This window comes from Emys orbicularis, chromosome 5, assembly GCF_028017835.1.
Source record: "Emys orbicularis isolate rEmyOrb1 chromosome 5, rEmyOrb1.hap1, whole genome shotgun sequence".
NCBI lineage: Eukaryota > Metazoa > Chordata > Testudines > Emydidae > Emys > Emys orbicularis.
Genome location: NC_088687.1, coordinates 30,744,306 through 30,760,316, shown reverse-complemented (window position 1 = coordinate 30,760,316; position 16,011 = coordinate 30,744,306). Strand labels below are relative to the sequence as shown.

General features: G+C 42.7%; 1 protein-coding gene across 1 annotated transcript in view; it reads left to right on the top strand.

The window, feature by feature from the left end:
• EGF (epidermal growth factor) overlaps window positions 1-16,011 on the top strand; it is a 106,353-nt gene that overhangs the window by 79,138 nt on the left and 11,204 nt on the right. Inside the window, exons 17-22 of the mRNA XM_065405365.1 lie at window positions 72-230; window positions 1,123-1,239; window positions 5,011-5,136; window positions 8,079-8,201; window positions 9,849-9,999; window positions 13,074-13,238. Of these exons, the coding sequence (XP_065261437.1) occupies window positions 72-230; window positions 1,123-1,239; window positions 5,011-5,136; window positions 8,079-8,201; window positions 9,849-9,999; window positions 13,074-13,238 (841 nt within the window). The remainder of the gene's footprint in view (window positions 1-71; window positions 231-1,122; window positions 1,240-5,010; window positions 5,137-8,078; window positions 8,202-9,848; window positions 10,000-13,073; window positions 13,239-16,011) is intronic.

The window sequence follows — 16,011 nt, the reverse complement described above, 5'->3', positions numbered from 1 at the left end:
GTATGACTAAAAATCAGAACTTTGAGTCAGTAGACTTCAACCATCTGTTCTACTTTCTTCAACATTTTCAGGGGGTATCTCTTTACACAAGAAGGCAGCACCACAAAATAAAACAGCAACACTGGAAACCTTATACCAAAGGCCACTGAATAGTGGGACATATGGGGATACTAACAATGGGGAGGAGCTACAGACTCAACACTTGTTGATGGCTGAAATCATGGTGTCTGGTAAGATCTACAATTTCGTGGTTCACATGGGTCACGTCTGTTGTACTGAAAGTGAAATTCTGAGCTGGATACAAATTGGTTTATTCAACTGGATCAGAGATGAGTGGTGGAGCTTAGAGGAAGGAGGGATCAATCTGTAATGGTCATGCTGCTTATAAACACCACCAGGGAGAAGAAACAAACATCAAGGTTTAGGTATGGATGATGTGAAATTGGAAAGTCCAGTCAGAACCACCCAAAGGTGGGATCCAGAGGGGCCTGGATTAAATATGGACAGAAGGTTTTTGCTTAACAAGAAAACTGTAAATCACAAAGAACTGGATCAGAAAAACCAAAAAGGGATTAACGGCTTTTCTTGCCTAGACACTTTTATCTCAAGTTAATTGCGATGAACATTTGTACTTTAAAAATCTGTTAGTTTATGAACTACCACTGTGAAGGTCAAAGCCTTTCTTCTTATCAGGCACAGCAGGGGGGAATTGAACTCACGTCTCCCATATCCCAGGAGAGTGCTCTAGCCACTGGGCTAATGGTTATAAAAGAGGCCTGGTCTCCTGCCTGGAAAAATTCATTTTGGTTAAAAAAACAACAACAACAACATGTTAGCTCAACTCAAAATGGATTTTTTTGATTCACCAAAATTTTACACAATTTTGGGATTCAGCCAAATCAGTTGTTCACCCAGCTCTGATGCATTGTAAGGTTTTGCTTACACTGGGAAAATGAGTGGTTAGTTAGTTGTGTTTAAAATTGTGTTAGCTGGTCATTGTTAACCCTAGGGGGCCATGTTTTAAAACTTTGGCTGTCCATGCTTTTGTGTTAAAAATCCATTTGCTCCTTTGACTAACTGAACTAGTCAGTGTGGTGGACTTTGATTTTGTTTGTGCTACAGATCGAGATGACTGTGCTGTGTTAGAATGCAATGTCAACGCCCAGTGTGTTCCCCTGGAAGATGGTGCTGTGTGTCAGTGTTTGAAAGGATTTACCAGGGAGGGTAAATCATGCTATGGTAAGAGCAAGAATTAAATAAAATGTTCCAGAAAACTATAGAATTGAAAAAGCCATCTGTCTTTTGTTGCATTGACATATCCACAGCATGAGCCATCCCAGGAAGGTCGACAAGACCGCTGTGTTTAGACACATCATTTCCATTGAAAAGGATAATGAACAGAGACCATGAAATGGAATGGTTAATTATTACATCCATTATTTCCCCTTGAATCATGAGTGTGAATCCTATTATTATCGACGAGTATGACAAATTCACCGCAGGTGTAACTCTTCTGACTTTAGTTCTCTTAATTCATAAATATTATACCAGGGATGAATTGAGTCTGTTGTAGGAGGAGGGAGAGAAACGATGTGCTACAATGCCCTTAGCAATGGAGGATGCAGCAGAATACCGAAGAAGCTCTTCTCATGAATGGCCCCGTGACTCTCCTAGAACATTGTGAAAGAGATAGCTCAAGTGTGTAAGTGGCAGCGTTATCAGACGAGAAGAGAGTTCCCCTGGAACTCAGTGTGGAATGCGAAAGCAAATAGAACCCACTGAACATTCATGCTCATGTAGTAGCATTAGTGTTTATCATTTCTGCAGGCTGCAACCACTAAATATGCACACTTTAACAGGTGTAAAAGTTTAGCAGGAGCGACAGATTAAGACTATGTAATTAGAGATGAGGCCAATAAGAGTGGATATGGTAGAGGTTTATAAATAATTAACACTACAGAGAAGGTAAATGGGGCAGTCCTACTTGCCTTTTCACCTAATGCTAGAACAAGGACACATCCAATGAAACTGGAAGACAACAAGATTGATAAGAGGAAATACTTTGTTACCCAACACATAACTATCCTAGGGAACTCATTGCCACAGTATGTTGTTGAGGCCAAGGGCTTGGCGGTAATCAATAACACTTTATATATTTAAATAAAGAACATCCACACAACATCAGCAGGGTTAAAAAAAATAATCATCAGACATAAATCCTCATGCTTCCCAACATAAGCCAACCACTGGGGTTGGGAAGACACTTCTTCTCAAGGCATGTCAGTTGTTCAGTATGATTTTGTTTGTACCTCCCTCTGAAGCACCTGGAACTGGCCATTGTTCCTGACAAAACAACTGTAGATTGTTCTCACTATTATTGCAATTCTGTGTTCCCATGACATGTCAGACATTCTATTCACTAGAGAGCAGAGATAACAAATACAAATTATGGAGGCAATAGAAACACAAATATAATATATTTATTTATAAAATGCATCTAATTACAAAAAGCTCAAGGCACATAGATATTATAGTCAATGTATAATTTAGAATTGTGGATTCTCTTAAGGTTTAATGAGTCTAATGTAATGTTTATATTGTATAATTATGTGAGCTCCTCTGCCTGTCTCTTTCTGGTATTAGAATGTGCTCTTGGGTACTCTTGTGATGAGACCAGCTATAGCACAGTGCTCTTAGCCCATTTGTGCTCTTGCATAAACAATAAATAAAAGCACTTTATCTTACCACAAAGGTAAAGACAAGGTAGACCTTAGAAATAAAGCACAGGCAATCATTTGACTGTAAAACACCAAGGACACTTGCAGCATTATTTAAATAATAATAATTGGGAGGGAGAATAGATATTACTTGTTTCATTGAGCTATTGTTTTCACTTTCTCTTAACCCTTGTTCCTCTTTTCAAAGTCTACATTCCACTTCATATCGTGCTTCTGGAGAGCAAGAAAGGAGGCAGTTTTGAGATTAGGTTATATACTCATGATTCAGGGAATTTGTCACTTAAAATAAATGGAAAGCCAGGCATTGCAGGTCAGAGGGGAGGCCAAGTGTGGGGGGAGAGAGAGAAAGAGAGAGAGTGAGTGTGTGTATGGTGCACCCTCATGGGACAGCCTTGAAGCTGAACATTGCAATTTCAGAGATAAATACATTATCGTGCCTGGTTCTACTTACAGTCCTTTTTTGGCACAAATAGAAATTTACTCAGTCAAGTACGTTTTTAAAGAAATTTTGCACCACAACTGAGATCAGCAGGGGGTGCTCAAGCTTGATGCCCCATGGTATAAAAGAGAGGGGCTGCTGGCAGAGCATTCTCCACCTTTACTTTAGAATGCTCACCCACCGCCAGGCCAAAATAGCCTTGCACATACTCTGCAAAGCCCATCTGTTTGAGTGGGCTTTGGGGGACAGCTAATGTGTTTGAGGGTGCCTTGTGGGAATGTGTGGTGGTGGGATTTAAATCATACTGATCACATGACATGGGCATCCAGAGCTTTCGATCATGGTGCCCTTTTGGCTGAAGTTCTTTTTCTTTTAAATAAAGATCAATCAATAAATAAGCCAGGTATTTTCAAGGAAACCTAAGGGAATTAGGCATCCAGTTGAATGGGAGTTAGGTGGCTAACTTACTTAGGCCTTGTCTACACCCAGCCGCTAGTTCGGCGGCTGGGAATCGAAGTTCCGGGTTCGATTTATCGCGTCTGGTCTGGACGCGATAAATCGATCCCGGAAGCGCTCGCCGTCGACTGCGGTACTCCAGCTCGGCGAGAGGAGTACCGCGGAGTTGACGGGGAGCCTGCCTGCCGCGTGTGGACCGCGTCTGACCCGCGGTAAGTTCGAACTAAGGTATGTCGACTTCAGCTACGTTATTCACGTAGCTGAAGTTGCGTACCTTAGTTCGAAGTTGGGGGTTAGTGTAGACCAGGCCTTAGGCTCTTTTGAAAATCCCAGCCTCAATTTATGGCTGGAAATAAGGACACCTCACACCCTCTGCTCACTCTTCCCAGTATTTTAGAAGCAAAAGGATTGGTCTATACTACAGAGTTAGGTTGACGTAAGGCAGCTTACATCGACCTAAATATGTCAGTTTACACACTACAGCCTTGGTCCCAGGGCCGGCTCCAGGTTTTTTGCTGCCCCAAGCAAAAAAAACCAAAACCCGGAGCGCTGCCCCTTGAAAAGTGCCACCCCAAGCACATGCTTGGAACGCTGGTGCCTAGAGCTGGTCCTGCCCTATTAAACCGACATCATAATTCCACCTCTACTGGAGGCATAGGCTTATGTCGGGGTAGATCAGGGTGATGCAATGTCTGCGTAGACACTGTGTTACTTACATCAGCTGTTGACCGTCTTTCTTGTCTACTTTCATCAATGCTGAAGCCGTGAAATTGACAAGAAAGCCATGGGGTGGGTGGGGGGCTCCAGCTGGAGCCCAGCTGCCCCGGGCTCCCCGTTCCCGGACAGGCTGCGTGCTCCCTGCTCGGAGCCCGTCTGCTCTCAGCCTCCCTGCTTTCAACCCAGCTGCGCCCTCCTGGGCTCCCTGCTTTCAGTCCAGCTGTGCCCTCCTGGGGTCCCCACTCCCAGCCAGGCTGTGCCCCCCACTCCCAGCCAGGCTGTACCCAGCGTGCTCCCTGCAGGGAGCCCTGGTGCTTCACGAGGATCCCAGCTCCCCGCTACTTGGAGTCTGGCTGCCCTCGGGCTCTTGGCTCCCTGCCGCAGCCGGGCCCCTGGTAGGGAGCTGGGAGCCTTGGTGTAGCCACTAGGCCCCCCGCGGGGAGCAGGAAGCCAAGAGTCTTGGTGCAATTACTGCAGTGGTTGTAAGTCGACCCAACATAGGTCGACTTATCTTTCTGTTGTAGACGTGCCCAAAGTAAAGGTACCAGGATAGTTTGAAGGTGGATCTCATACGGTCATTTCTTTTCTATCATTTCAACATGTTACATGTTGCTCCACGAATAATGCATCCCTTGGCTCCTAACATTGTTTTTCTCATAGATGTTGATGAGTGTGCTCTTAACGTGGACCGCTGTAATCGACACCTATCGGACTGTATCAATACTGAAGGTGGCTATGTCTGCAAGTGTCTGGAGGGCTACCGTGGAGATGGGCTTCATTGTTACGGTGAGGGGGAGTGTGAGGGTGACGGGGGGAGTGAGAGGCAGTGACAGAATGAATGAGGAAGTAAGAGACGTGTCTAATGATTTGGATCGGCTATGTGTCAAGATGCGAGAGTTGTGTTAAGCGGCCATAATGATCTATTCCACTACTTGGTTGAAAAATGGCATTGGAGCCTGCATACTAATATTAGACTAGTAAGCTCCCCAAGGCGGATGACATTTATCATCTCTACTTTTTTGGCTCTTTTCCTACTGTTTGATGTGTGGCAACATCAGCAGCTGATCAATATGCAAAGCCTCTAGTTGTCAATGGATACTTCCCCTGGGTGTTTACACTTTGGTGGCTATGCTGGGGGGAAAATGGGTGAACCAGTAGAGATTTATTGGAAATCATTACCATGCATATAAACTAAAGCAGGTATTCAGTGTGTCATAATACTCCTCAAATAATTCTAGGTTAGTTTAATAGGCATGAGCTTCAGGGTGTTGACATTTACAACCTGGGTACATTTAAAGACGTGTTAATAATCAGATCCACTGATCCTACTGGCCAGAACTTGGGTTGTGACATCATGTCTTCAGTTCATTTCCTATAACTTTTATTTTTTCAAATCCATTTTTAGCATTAAAGTAGGAATGAAGAACGGGCTTGTTATCAATATTAGGGTAATAAAAAGCATGCGTAGGGCTTTACATGAGTCTTCATTTCCCTTTTGCACTTTTAAATTATTTTTTTCTGGTCTTTTTTTCTCTACAGCCTGATCAACGCCCCATTAAAATCAGTGGGACTTTTTCCATTGACTTCATTGGGCTTTAGCTCAGGCCATTAGGGTAGAACAAGATTGCTAAAAAAAAATCAAGACCAGAGGCAGGCAGAGAGCCTGTGGGAGTGTGGAAAATGCATACATGAGTGGTAACCTTTACCTTATAGTTCAGGTCCCTTTGATATGTACATAATTAGGCAGTTCAGAACTGTTGCACATCTGGGATTGCAGTTATACCTAATAAAATTATTTAGAAAAAGTTAATTCTCTTTCTGAAGAGCATCCAGGTTTTAAAACCACAGTATCTCAGCTACTTTTTTCAAAACTTCATAAGTAATGAGATCCTGATGTGGATAAATAAAACTGAAGCTGATCTTGACTTCTATAACCTTATGAAGAGATGGAAAGGAGTGTCTTCAAATGGATACCATATTCTGGTTTTAAAGCATGCATAATTTGTCATGTAACAATAATCAGAAATCTGCCAATATGTCAAGGGAGAATACAGAACACACCTGTATTGTTTTTTTGCACTCACATAATTCAGAATATTTTGTTTTAATTTTGTTTAAAACACCACTCTGAGTTCTCCAGGATACTTTGGGCCACATCCTGTAGCCCTTACTCAGGCAAAACTCCTGAGAATTTTATATGAATCGGGACTGCAGGATTCAATCCTTTATCTCAGTTTTAGTCTGGCAAAATAGGGTTGAGTGAACCTCAAAAGGCTCAGTTTACCTGATCTTTCTGGAGTTTATTTGAAGTTCACATGACGTAACCAAACCTTTAGACCGCAAGACTTTTTTTTTTTTTTTTAAATGTGTCCTTGTTTTTAGCACTGCTGGAAGCAGTAGCTGCTGGCTTCTTATCCACCTTCTGATCTAACCTGTGTTGCCTGATCTATTGATTGTGTGCTAATTATATTGATTACTTAAGAATTTCCAGTTAACACTGAGGTTTGGGAGGTTCTCATCCCAAGATCTGGTCAAGTATTATTAAAATTACTGTTCAGCTGGGACCCGTGACATGCACAGTTGCAACACTCACACTTAGGAAAAATCTTCTGTATTTGTAATAGTTGTATTAACACAGTTAGTAAAGTTACAAACACACCAACCCAGCAAAGTAGATAGCGATAACGCAGAATGACCATCTGTGCATCCATATACTCTCACCATCCCTTGCATAACAACCTGAAATGTTAGTCATTGTCTTCCTCCTCCTCCTCTTCCTCCTTGTCATCATCACCAGTGGTCATCATTCTGACTTCTACCAAGAGTTACATCTTCCAAGGCACGCAGGCCGGAATTCAACTTTTATAATGTGTTATGCTGACACCACTATGTCTAATGCATATTCAGTAGGGGTTTCATCCCCTTTTCCTTATTTGTATCTCCTCTCCCTACTAATGTTGAAGTGTCCTCCCATAGGTTATTAGTTTGTTAACCTCAACCCTATTAACATATACATGAATTAGTTATCATGGTATTCTTGTGGTTGGACATCTGCTGATGTTTCTCATTTTAAAATATCCCAGGCTGGTATAAACAAGCATCTTGTGGTTGCCTGTCAGCAGTTTAGTCATTACAGCATTTTATCTTGATATCTTATGTTCTAGGCTTACTCTTGGTTAGCTGCTTATGCTCAGGTTTTTGAGCCTTATAACTTGTTTAACTTAGGAATTGTCCTACAGGCCTGAGGCTTGTAGACTCATTGCATTACTGCCTTAACTTAACTAACCTATAGGCTACACCTGTTCACAGAAGGTGAACTCCAACTTCTACTACCCCCCTGGTGGACCGGTGCTGGTGCTAGCAGTGATGGGAAATATTAAGAGAAAATGTCTTGTGTAGGCCAGGCCTTAGGCCTTCTCATGCATGTCTTGTGCTCTCTCTGTCCTATAATTTTATGGGTGAAGCTTCTGCTTCTCTTTCCAGTGGAGGATCTACTGTCCTTCTCTCAACACTGTCCTCTGAGGTGCAGGGATGGATAAGCCTACCTGTCCTCCTTTCACAGAGAGCACACTTTATTGCTCTTTCATCCCACTTGCTGCCAAGAATATTCTGTGGAGGGAAGCTCTGCAGCATTCGTCCCAGTGCCAGTAGTGCTGAGCCATTGCAGCCTGTATAGAATGACACTCAGAGGCATTCATTCTTCTAACTGCAGACTGTTTGGGTGACAGATATCGATGAATGCAAGCTGGGGACACACACATGTGGAGAAAACACTGTCTGCACCAATACTGAAGGAAACTACACTTGCACTTGCATTAATGGTCTATCTGGAACTGGGGACAACTGTACTGGTGAGTAAAGTTAGTAAATAAGCCAAATAACCTGGTCTCTAAGTAAGGAAGGTTGAGTGCTCAGATAGATGAATCATCCTGGGAAATTCAGAAAGTGCTGAATATGTCAGGCAGCCTGTGAATCCAATTAAATTGGTTCTGGATGCTGCTGTTTTGCAAATCGCACCTCCCCAAGAAGAGGTGGGCTGAGGAGACCAGATTTTGGTTTTACAAAGCTGGGAATGGTGAGCATTTGATTCCATTTGTTGGAAGCATCAACATTCAGGGCCAGCTCTACGTTCTAAATGTAATAGTGTACAGCTAATAACCACTGTCTTCCATAAGAGCAGATATAGTTCTCTGTTGGGGTAATACCATGTCCCTCTTATGAGATAACAAAGACTCACTATGCCAAGTCATTTTTCAGGCTCTCCAGGGGTTCAGCCTCTCTGCAGAGGGCCAGCACAAAGCGTTGTGGCTCAGGGGATACAGCACTAGCTGGGTCTTGAGGGGACTGGGTTCTAGTCCAGGCTCTGCCACTGGCCTGCTGTGTGACCTTAGGCAAGTCACTTCACCTCCCTGTGCCTTTGTTTCCTCATCATAAAATGGGGATAATAATACTGACCTTCTTTGTAAAGTGCTTTGAGATCTATTGGGGGAAAGTGTTGTATAAGAGCTAGGTATTAATATTGTTTAAGTCCTCAACTAGAGTATAAAGAACAGATTTTCAAGAGTGCTCAGCTCAGTCACCAAAATAAGTGGCCAGATTTTCAGCAGAGATGGGTGTGTTGGCTGCTAAACTCTTTTGAAAATCTGGCCATCAGTGTCACAACAGGAGCTGGGTTTCATTGATGTGCCTAAATGGGAGCTGATCTCCTTTGAAAATGTGGCTTTAAGTGTGCTGGTCCTCTACCTAGGGGTGAATTTTCCTCTTGCTGGTATACAGTCCAGTGACAGAAAACATTCTGCAAAATTCTCCGAGACCCGTCTGTGCAGAAAAATGAAGGAAATTATGACAAAGAAAGTGACCAGCAGATTCTCATCCCCTCTTTGCAAGGATTTGATTTTTCAGCAGTTTTAGCTGTAATTGAGAAATGGTGACATTAAATAATATATGACTTTATGCCTGATTCAGCTATGGAAATAGATAATGTTTTAAAAATCCAAAGCTTAAGTTTGCTCTGGTTGTTTGTGTGGTGGTAATAGAAGAGCATCATAAACCATAGAAACAAAGAAAGGACTGGTATGTATTGTATCTCCACCTTAACAATGTGCAGATGGGCGAATCACAGTCTGTTTATTGGGGTTAAAGAATCTTACTTACAGGGCCAGCTCCAGGCACCAGCTTAACAAGCAGGTGCTTGGGGTGGCCAAGGGAGAGAGGCGGCACCTGCGGCAATTCGGGGGCGGCAGATCCCTCACTCCCTCTAGGAGCGAAGGACCTGCCGCTGAACTGCCGCCGCCGATCACAGCTTTTTTTTTTTTCCCAATTGTCGCCGCCGATCGCGATCGCGTTTTTTTTTTTTTTTTGCTTGGGGCGGCAGAAATGCTGGAGCCGAACCTGCTTAATTATTATCTTGCCTGGAAATGCTGAAGTTCTGCACCAAGCGATTTTGCCAGTTTAGCCAACAACTAAGACATGCATGCGTGTGAAATACTGTATTTCAGAATCTGCTATGCCTTCTACCACGAGCACCAGTGGTGACAACATTTCCTCTGAACAAGATGGTTTTATGGGCTGCCCTCCTTCATACGAGTCCTACTGTCTTCATGGCGGAGTTTGTATTTATGTTTCAATTCTACAAGACTATGCGTGCACGTAAGTATAGACCTTTGTCTCATCTGTGCCGATGTATGCCATCCTAGAGATACTGTGATGGGCATTTCCCCTCAAGACAAACAATGAAGTATTTTGCCATATATGTTCTGTGTATTTCCTACAAACTGTCAGCAGAGCCTGCCCTTTATATTCAGTTGATATGTGATGTTCACTGTGTTCCCAAACATTGCAGTTAACAGTAGCATTTGATTTCTTCCTTGAGTGCTTGATTCTTTTGCGTATATTTGCTTCAGAGTCTAGAGGTATGTCTACACTGCACACTCCTGTTGGTGGCATGTGGAGTACATACACTACCTGCCCCCTATAGCATAGATATACATGGCAGTGAAGACAATGAGTTGAGTAAAATAAGGAAACACCTGACCCCTGTGGGTATGAACCCTACTCACCCAAACGGTGCCTCCCCCAGCTACACTGCTGTTTTCAGCCGTGTAGTGTCCTGTGGCCTCTTCGCTGCTGGAATCTTTCCCAGCCGCAAGGAGAGACAACGGCACAGAGAGAGGCTCCATCAGTTCCCCACTGCCGAGCCTTTCCCTGCTGCCCTCCCCCCGCCACAGCCTTTCACTGACACATTTAGCTACACGCCACAGTGTGAATGCAGCCTGCTTTTTTCTGCAGCACGTAGCTACACCTACCCTACACGCCGCCGCTAGAGGTGCAGTGTAGACATAGCCGTTGTAGGGTAACTGGCCAAACCAGGGTGCCCACAGCATAACAGTTGCTTTTCATTTCTCCTCCTACATATGTATTTATATATTTTTGTATGCATTTTTCAATAATAATACTTAGTTATCCACACCCCTGCCAATCACGTGTCCTCCTTGGCCTTTCGGCTTCTCCTCTGGGTTGGTTTGCTGCAGCCATCTGTGCAGGGGCGGCTCTAGGTTTTTTGCCACCCCAAGCATGGCAGGTAGGCAGCATGCCTGCGGGCGGTCCATGGTCCTGCGGATTCGGCGGCATTTCTGTGGGTGATCTGCCAGTCCTGCGCCTTCAGCGTACCCGCCACCAAATTACCGCCGAAGCTGCGGAACCGGCGGACCTCCCGCAGGCATGCCGCCGAAGGCTGCCTGACTGCCGCCCTCACAGCGACCGGCAGGCTGCCCCCCGCGGCTTGCCGCACCAGGCACGCGCTTGCTGCACTGGTGCCTGGAGCCGCCCCTGCATCTGTGGTGCTCTGTGATGGGAGAGGACACCTCCATCCATGCCCTTTCAGACCAATACCAGCCTTTAGCGCCTCCACTTAGAGATTGGGGGATTTTTTCTCTCTTTTGGGGCAGTCTGTGTGAAATTATCAAATACAACAGTCCTCTTAAAAACAAGGTTCATTAAAAAAAGAAAAAGAAAATGGTAATAAAGCAACAGAAATGGTTTGCATATCAGACCTCATCTGAATTCTTTCCAAAGCCCAAGAAGGCAGGGCTCTCTTTGGGGGGTGTCTATGCAAACACTTAGTTTGTGGCAAGCTGGGGTGTACATCTACCTTGCACTAGCCTGGTGTACACTAAGGCTACATCCTCACTACAGGGGGGGGGGGTCGATTTAAGATACGCAAATTCAGCTACGCGAATAGCGTAGCTGAATTCGACGTATCAGATCCGACTTACCCTGTTGTGAGGACGGCGGCAAAATCAACTGCCGCGGCTCCCAGTCGACGGCGCTTACTCCCACCTCCGCTGGTGGAGTAAGCGCGTCGATTCGGGGATCAATTGTCGCGTCCTGACGAGACGCGATAAGTCGATCCCCAAGAGATCGATTTCTACCCGCCGATTCAGGTGGGTAGTGTAGACCTAGCCTAAGTCTTCATGTGGGCCCTGCTGCCGCACACAGATTGTTTGCGTTTAAAACTATATACTATATGGCAGAGGGCTCCCTTTTTAATGATTATTTTTATATTTGCACACTAGATGGCAGTATTCCCTCATTTAGACTGTATAATTCACATTGAATACAAGAATGTAGTTGCGGGGGAGGGGGGAGCTATTTGTTTAGTGATGAATTGCACATACCAAATATAATTTATTTTAATTTGATTCAAATGCTCATATTAGAGAGTGATCCATTTGGCTTGTATGGAATTCATTGTGGTTTTACATCATAAATGTATTAGCAACGTTCTAGATCTAGTGCGTATTTGTCATACCTTGTGACAGAAACAAGGTGCATGGTCTTAATTTAGTAATTAATGTTTCCATAGCATTTGAGATCATCAGCGAAGGGTGCTATAGGCCACATCCTACTTGCTTTACTCGTGGGTGGTTCTGTTGACTTCAGTAAGCCCAGTTTGTTGAGTAGGATTTGGGTCCACATTATTAACCCTAAAAGAATTTTAAGAATCTAATTTACTTTTTGCTGTTTATGTTGCATTGTTCCCATTTTGTATTTCACTCAGCTTGGATAATGAAACTAGGTTGGCAAGATTTCCTTTTATTTTTCAGTTTCTAGTCAATTTCATGAACTTTTTTGTGTGTCTCTGGGTTCGCAACACTGAAGGGTGATTTAAAAAAAAAGCAGCAACTGTTCATTTAAAATTTAAAAAGATCCTGAAGATATTTCTATCCATAGAAGCTTTTGTAATGACCCTTCTTCCTCTTCCCCCATTGCTTTTAACAAAAAAAAAAGTTTGAAAATAAAACCAAATTATTCAGCAAGATCTCATTTTCAAACTGTCTTTTATAGGGAAAAAATTGAAATTTACCTGTTGGAAGATGCTACTTTGAAAATCTTAGAGGAACATTCCCTTATGGAAAATGCCTATAGAATTTAATAGAAAATAATTGTTTATAATTTTTTAACCATCTCATAGAATTGAATAAGGAATTAGATCCCTATTATAAAATTCTATAGGATGTTTCTATAAATAACATCTCGCTATTAAATGGTGGTTAGAGAAATTTCTACAAAAACCTATTGGTTTATTTAATCCCTGTTAAACTTTACAAGGGTACTCTTCCATAAGGGTTGCACTTGATGAAGCAACACCAAAGGTGATTAAAAGAGTGACATTTTTCTTTTCCATCATTGGTTACCGTGTGTGCTCATTTGCTTTTTGATAGCTGTGTGACTGGTTACGTGGGGGAGCGCTGTCAGTTCAGCGACTTGGAATGGTGGGAACAGCAGCATGTGGAGCAAATAAAGAAGCGGAACGTCACAATTGCAGTTTGTATAGTTGTGCTGATCCTGCTGCTCCTCCTGGGATCTCTTGCTGCTTACTGTTACAGGTAAAACTTTCAATCACAAACTTACAACACAAGTCCTAGGTACCAAGAAGTTTTTGCATATAACTAATGGTGAAGTATAGGGGCTATGCCAGTTTACAGCAGCTGAGGATCTGGCCCCACATGTATTTTGCTATTTTTTTCTTTTCAGTAATTTATCCTATGAATTATTCACATTCCTTAGGCATCTGAGCTCCTCTTCCTTGCTTGCAGTACACACATTGACATTAATGAGAGTTACATGTGTCGAGGGAGAAGGAGAGTAGACCGTATTAGGTTTGAAGAGGATCCATAATTTGTATTGATGTGGGAGTTCAGACGCATGCCCTATAATGCATATTTTTTCCCTAGGGTTTCTCTTCGGTAGTCCAGAGCTGCAAAGCAATTGGTAGGGCTTTGCCTCTTCTGTGATAGCAATCCTGTTAGGCACAGCCCCCCAAAAACCTGAGAATTTTCTTGGCATGGGAAGATTGGGTGTGTTCTCCGTCTATCAGCAAGGCTGTGCAATGATACATGTAGCAGAGCATGTGGAAGCAGCAGCTTGCCAGGTATTAGAAGCAGCAGCGACGGGTGTGAGTCTACGGTGTCTCAGTTGGGAAAGTTCTCCCATCAATCTCTAATGACTCTTAGGGATTGCACAGGGATGTGCTGAATTTTGGTGGAAAAATGCCCTATAATCAATATGTTATTTATAAATACACTGTTCCTATAGATGACAGAAGGTCTCAATCTTGCATTATTGCAACCCCCAACTTGCCCGTGTGTCACTGAGAGCTGAGAAAGCAGGATCAAACTCTAGGAAAGGAATTCTCATGCAAATACCTGTATCTGTATTTAAGGACCTCATCACCCAACTGTTCTCAGAGGCTATAGTACAGTCTTATAGGTTGTACTTTGAGAAAAATACCCAGCAGCCAAATCAAGACACCCTCCTCCTGCATAGATCAAAAAGAAGGAAATAAACCTGCCTACTAGTGTGTGTGTGTGTGTGTGTGTGTGTGTGTGTGTGTGTGTGTGTGTATGCGTGCGTGTGTGTTTTGAAGATCAGAGTCCATTAGACACAAATAGCCACTGAAGTTAATGTCATCTTTTTCTTATTTAATTATTCATAGTATATTAGACCAAAGAACTGGAAGTGCTGCCATATTTCTTATGTTCTATTGACTGATTTTATAGCCCTGGATTTAAACCTAATTGCAGGTTGGCCTGTTTTCATGATTTGGGATTCAAAGCCAAGTCAGCTGAATTATGTATATAGAATAAATATACAGAGTTAGGGTTTCTTAGACTCTTTGTCTCTTTAATTGAAGCTGTCATTTTAACAAAGTGAAAGATACAGCTGGCTTTAAGGTGCAGGGATATTCACTGATACACTAGATTTCCCCCCCTTTTTTTCCTTTTCTTTCTTAGCTGCATTCTGTTAAAAACAAAATCTTTGTCATTTTGCCCTGATTTACTTTTCTTCTTTACCAAATGATTTTGCTCAGTGTAACTGTTTACTTCAACAGCAAGTTTTCAGTTACATGCTTGACTGGCTTTGTACTACAGCTATTACTAGCCCAACTAAATCAAAATGAAACTACTGATCTAAAATACCTATTTAAGTGGAGCCTAGAAACCAATATTTGGATTGAAATTGGTGTTTCATCTTTTCTCGTAGCTGAGTATATTTTGAAACATATTGATTACATTCCATAAACAGATTGGTAACACTCCTACTCTCCCCCCATAAAACACAAACTCCTATCTCTTTGTAATTGCAAGGATCTAAGGCAAACTACATTTATTCACTTCCAAAATTTATAATCGAGAAAGCAAAAGAACTGATGCACTGTGTCAATGTGTTTAGTGGATATGGTCAAATAAAACAGAATTATTGTTGTTAATAATATTTAGCACCTTACATTTTTATAGTGCTGTAGCTGGATAAGCCTCATTTCACTTCTGTGAGGCAGGGAGGTATTAATATCCCTATTTTACAGGTGAGGAAAGGTGACTTGTCCAAGGTCACAGGACAAGTCAGTGGCACTGCTGGGATTAGAATTGAGAAGTTCCTGGTTCCTAGACCATGCTCCGTCAACTGGTGTCACTGTCTCTTCAAATTGTTCTCAAAGTTACACATGGAGATCCTCAAACCTGCCAAGTTGTTTTAGCATGTGGTGTTCTGTATGCTTAAAAAATGAACAATAGAATTCAAACAATCCTGTTAAGTGGGATAGGCTGTTGTGAGCACATAGTTCCTGTGCGTGAGTTTTGCAGTGGACCTGAGTCACTTCTGGAACGGTCAGGCACTAGCTCCCTTTGACAGTTGTCTGTAGAGTGCCAAGTGGTTCACATGTGGCTGCATGAAATACTATCTCTCCTCCATCCTGTCCCCTGTCGGGGATTTTTCTACATTTGAACCTCTCGGGGTATGTCACTCTGGGGGAGAGTCCTTGGCTTTGGAATTAACTTTCTCCAGTGATATATCAAAGCCTAGATTTAGGGTGCAGGATGCAGTGCAGGACACATCTTCTTAGTCTCATGTTTAGTTTCTAGGGTCAGTAGCTAGGGCCAGGGAGGTACTTACGACAGACCCAACCCCACCATATATAGTATCTCCACCAGAAGACAATTTTTGGTTTGTATTTAATTTTTATAAATGTGACAAAATATGACAGTTATGGGCATGATACAAATAGCTAATTAACAAGGTGAAATAAAGAGGGAAATTTCCATTTAATCTAATAAAGATCAGTTGGTAATTGGCATTAAAAGTAGAGCTTATCAAATGCAG